This window comes from Channa argus, chromosome 5 (genome assembly GCF_033026475.1).
Source record: "Channa argus isolate prfri chromosome 5, Channa argus male v1.0, whole genome shotgun sequence".
In the NCBI taxonomy this organism is placed as follows: domain Eukaryota; kingdom Metazoa; phylum Chordata; class Actinopteri; order Anabantiformes; family Channidae; genus Channa; species Channa argus.
In genome coordinates this window covers 10,114,010-10,119,361 of record NC_090201.1, presented here as the reverse complement: position 1 = coordinate 10,119,361, position 5,352 = coordinate 10,114,010, and the positions used below count along the sequence as shown (strand labels likewise).

At 44.8% G+C, this 5,352-nt stretch overlaps 1 protein-coding gene across 1 annotated transcript; it reads right to left on the bottom strand.

The window, feature by feature from the left end:
- Positions 1–862: 862 nt before the first annotated feature.
- On the bottom strand, positions 863–2,910 carry msx1a (muscle segment homeobox 1a). Its single transcript, XM_067505789.1, has 2 exons — positions 2,305–2,910; positions 863–2,163 (listed from the first exon to the last, which is right to left on the bottom strand). The coding sequence occupies exons 1-2, from the start codon at positions 2,735–2,737 to the stop codon at positions 1,745–1,747; spliced, it is 852 nt and encodes a 283-aa protein (XP_067361890.1). The 5' UTR covers positions 2,738–2,910; the 3' UTR covers positions 863–1,744.
- Between the last annotated feature and the right edge of the window lie 2,442 nt (positions 2,911–5,352).

Below are 5,352 nucleotides of genomic sequence, written 5' to 3'. Positions count from 1 at the left end.
GCTGTGGAGGGCCCTGTAATTTCCATGTATCTGGTTATTTAAGTCTTCCTGATGTCACAAAATTACTTTTGATTTTTTTTTTTTTTTTACTTTTTCGTTGGTTTGGAATATAACAGGTTTCTATGTGGATTGGCTCGTGGATACTCTAGCAGCGTGTCTTCTCCACTATAAGGTGTAAACTGGCTCATTGTGCACCCTGAACACCCCCTAATGACACTCTGACACTCTAGTGGATTGTTTACAAGCAGTTTACCCCAGATAGCCAATCTTTAGTATTTATTGCTGTGTCTTGAAGTTCGCACAACTGGCTGTCCTCCCCATCGACCCCCCCCCCCCCCCCCCCCCCCCCAATCCCCCCATCCCTTACTTCTCTGGCGCCAACAAAATCTAGGTTACTTGTTTCAAAGCAATAGGCAACAGCTGTAGCGATGCATTCCTCCAAATAACAAGTGACACGTTTTAATTCACCGGCTCTGCGAGGCTGAAATGTGCAGGATCAGTGAAGAACAGTGAACAGTAGACTGTCAGTCTTGGTATTATGCTGTGGGGGGCAGACAAAGACTTTGGATGCCAATAACATTCCAACACGCACAATCCAAATTTTAATCATGCTGTCCTTAAGTTGATCCATACTTTCTATTTTTTTATAACATGATCTAACAGGCCTGATTACGTTTAGCTTTTTTTCTGCTACGTCTAAGTAAACGCCATAATAAAATAGACAAGCAATTGAGAAACAAGTATAATAGCATTATGCTTTTAAACACAGCTTCTCATATATACTTCTGCTTTGCAAAAGCCTTTAAAATAGTTAAATTGTGGTGCAGCGGGCATCGTGCAAGCGTCAGTCAAAACGAACAACTTCTTAATGAAAAAGAATAAACAATTTATTAAGTTATGTCACAAATATATTCATAATATAAATGGGGATATTCTTCAAATATACATTATTTTACAGTACACATATCCCTTGCGAAGGGAATCATTCCAACAACAGACAGTGCTGTTATAAAAACAAATGCTGTGGTTCTCCAAATACACAAAGAGCATTCATTGACACTGGATTCAGTAACCCACTAAAGTTACGCATTGATATGAATGCAAAAGATGACACAGTATGGTTTCGGCCCGTGTGACAGCTCACAAATGCGATGGAAGCCCAACCTAAATGTGTTGGTGCAAAAAAGTCAAGCTGCACGGTAGCAGTCTCTTTCTTACTTAGAGAAGCTGGGAAAATCGCTTTTTTACCTGGCTGTAAGCAGCAAAGAGGTGGCTACCTCTGACACACCGCGAAACACAGGCTTCTGTCCATACTCCACTGTCCGTTTGTGATAACATCTTAGACCTACAAGTTTTACGTTTTTCTCCACCTCTGCACAGCAAAAACGCAACCTGATCATTTAGTCTCACATTTGCCCGATTTTTCTGAAACACATTTCGCGTGCCAACGCGTTCTTCATTGGTCCTGTCATGTCAAGTCCACTGACAACAACGGACAAAGCCGGATAATGTTTAGCAGTGTGTGTGTACCTATTGTCAGGCCAGGAGAAGTGTAGAAACGTTAAGGTCCTTAGCAGGGGGTCTGTTAGGAGGCGAGATGTGACACTGAACTCACCGCCTGAATGCCTCTGTATTTAATGTCATCTCACCTGTCCAGAGGGCCCCTTTCTTGTTTGGGGGCCTCAGAGTGTAGGCTTAACCCCCTCGTGTCCCACTGCACGTGCCCCTCATTCCTGCTTCCCTGTCAAGCGAGGTGATACATACTGTATCCGACATGAGCGGCGTACAGTCCCACGGGAGAGACCGGCAGCGAGTGCCTCTGGAACGGGTGGGTCCCTGCGTAGGAAGCGGGGACGTGCGCACCGAGAGGAAAGGAAATACCGAAAGCTGGAGGCAGCATTGGCTTAGCTGCCATTTTCAGTTTTTCAAGTTCTGCCTCCTGCAGTCGCTTGGCTTTGGCTCTCCTGTTCTGAAACCATATTTTGACTTGAGTCTCCGTCAAGTTTAGGGAACTGGAGAACTCTGCGCGCTCGGCGATGGAAAGGTACTGCTTCTGGCGGAACTTCCTCTCCAGTGCTAGCAACTGGGACGTGGTGAAGGGGGTCCGGGGCTTTCTGTTCGTCTTGTGTTTTCGCAGTGGACAGGCAGGAGGGCTTAGTCTTCCTGCAAAAAGACAAAACGTTGGATTTGAATGCGTAATGCCAAACTGGGGTCACACTTTCTTACCACATTGCACGACACACACCTGGAATATGTTATTAATCTTTTAGCATTTCCATGCATGACACCACACATTTAACTTACTTGGAGGTGTAGGAGAAAAACGGGGACTCTGTATCCACGAAGTCCTCTCTTTACTGTCCGGACTCTCTGGTTTAAGCAACACGTCTTCTGGCATGTTCATGATCTCCCCCACTGAAAAATGGGAGCTCACAGATAAAGCAGGAACTGAAGTATCCAGACTACCGAAAGAGCCAATCCGAGCGCCTTTTCCCAGCGCCTGGGACGTCCCGGCCACGGACGGGGAACTTGGGGATGACACCTCTCTGCTGGGTTTCCTATCAGCCATCAGTGCTTCGACGCTGAAAGGCAGAATGGCAACTTTTGGCTTCCCGGACTCTTCTGCGTGACTCAGACTGGTCTGCATGTCGCTTCTGCTGACGAGGACCGAGCGGGGAGGAATGTCTTCAGTTTTCAGAGCTGCGGTCAAAGCTGACATGGCGACCGATGGGGCCATACAGGTCGGACTGGCACTGGTGGTAAAGTGAGTGGACTCTTGTGGCTATCGTGGAAACAGTTGCAATAAAGTTACTTCGATGCGCCCTAAGGTGACGGTATCCTCATGTTTATGTGACCAAATTGGAGTGCGGGCCTATAATAAGGCAGGCGTGGAGAGAGAGACGGCCAATCAGGGCCGAGATGGGCTGGACCCTGTGAGACGTGAAAAAACTCACTGGGAAAGTTAACAATAGTTACTTTTTTTTTAACAACCAACTTCAGATAAACATAACAAACTCTTAATGAGCCATGGTTTCATCAAGGGTAAATCCCACAAAATGATATTCTACCCGTAAGCACACCCTGTAATTATTCCACCATTAATTTATTGACATTTTATAATTATGGTTTTAGGCATGTGCATTGTTTCTATTATTACTCTGTGTGTTTACACCATCTTTGATAACATTTCTGTACAAACATTTGGACAGGCTTTACTCAAACTGAGCCACAAGATGACTCTGGCCATGTGCTTACACGGCTCTAGTGGCTCTTGAATATTGCACAACAGTTTACTGGCCCCTCTTCATGTCATGAACCTCTGCGGCGCGCTGTTTATTGATGGCTGCGGGGCTCTAATCAGATTGAAACACACAGGCCCTCGAAGTCATTTAGGGGTAATTATCGGGCTTGGAGGGAGGGATCGCTTGGATTTTTTCTCCTTTGACTACATCCATTAAAGTCAAAAATTATGTGGAGCGGGGGGCGAGTGGGAGGAGGCAGCGTGGAGCCAAGGAGAGATTTGAACCAGGACTGTCATTGATTTACCTGCCTGTACCTCGAGTGCCTTCTCATTATCTGCAGTCTCTAAAAACGGGGAATACTTATCGTTATTGCCAAAAAAGCGCATTATTTCATTGGGCCTAAGCATAAAGTTCGACTCCATGTTCATTCATTTAAAAGCTTAAAGACTTTAGAAATCTTTGATATCTGAAAACAGATTACCTTTTGCGGTGTAGTCAGTTCTCAGGCAAGCGTCTGCGTCGCTAATTGCCGAGCATAAACAATCTGTCACGATTTGTCAGTCTCCTTAATGGGCAGACAAGTTATGTTGTTTTTAGGCGCCAGCAGCGGTCGGATCAAAGCGCTCGACTTTTAGGGAGACTATTGAAAAAGTTGAACCCGCACCGCCTCCTCCTCTGTACCCGCCCTAGCCCAGGGACACTGAGCCATTCAGCCTGAAAAATTAGCTTTTTCTCAGCCGATCGCACGCCATTTCCATCTATTCAAATGAGCTCTATAGTCGGTGTAATAGGCTCCTCAGAAGAAAAGGTCAGCGCCCACTAGTTACTTTGAGAGAGTCGCAGGAACTGAAAAGGATTCTTTGGTGCGAGCGTTTCCCAAGATACACATTAGACCACAGATCCCATGTCTGTGAAGATGTTTGCTGTTAGTGGGGACCTTACTGGGGAGTGTGAGATATCCACAGTGCTACATCTTTATCTTCATAATAAGGAGCACGAGAGGACGACGGGCCCCTTTTGAAAGTAATGTCTAAACTTTATGTGGTGTTTAGTCTGAATAGTTAAGATATTAATGGGTAAACAGCTTCCTGCGCTGGAACAATGTCATAAACATCCAAGATGATTTACAGAGAGGCAGGTAGACTGAACTGTTTTGCATCCGTGAGCAAAACAGATGACGTGATAAGGTCAATAATTCTCCATGGGGTGAGCGTGGACATTCATAACATACACATATTGTATTAGAGGACATTTAAGATGGAAATTTAAGTGTGAGCACAATGCATAAATAAAACAAGGCCCGCAGTGTCAGCTAAAGTTGTGTCTACCCTATTGAGAATATTTCTTGAAGAAAAGGCCCAAAGTTGACACGTTCTTATTTAAATGGCAGATACAGGTGATTCTTAATTGCTGTCTTGCATTTAACAAGAGATAACTCGGTTGCACGTGGTTTATAGGCGAAAAACGTAACTCCTCAGCCTTAAGTTATAATTTCCTCAGCAACTCGTCCTGTGTGTGTGTGTGTGTGTGTGTGTGTGTGCAGGTAGCAGTCTCTAAATGCAGCTGCAATGTGTTTGGAAACACTTAAAGTCTCTAACCTGGAACGAGTGGCATTGGTCTGAAAGCTTTGAAGTCACTGGAGTCTCCGGGCTGCCACGTCCGTCTGAAGTACCCTCTGCTTGGGGCTCAAACACTTAACCCGTCTTCCAACACCAACTCGTTAAACAAGTCTGCGTAAACACAAATAGGCACACATGTGACGCATTAGCGCGCGCGGCTTGGTAAGGTGTGACAACAATACATTGCCTGCTCATTTTTCCGGCGATGTGAACCTACACTCATAAATCATATTGATGAGTATCAAAACGCTGCAGGACTGTGATCGGGTTATTGTTGCCACTGCATTTCCCTCCATGTTGAACACCAGCGTTTTATGATTTTATTGCCATAGTTCATTTGAAAAATATGACGAAAATATTTTATGAAATGATAAGTAAATCTCTCGGTGCTTGTTGCATTGCTCCATTTCTTCCCTCACATCCATATTTGATGATTTTATTACAATCCCGACTAAATTTGTTTTCAGTGAACTTGTATAACTTGATTGTTG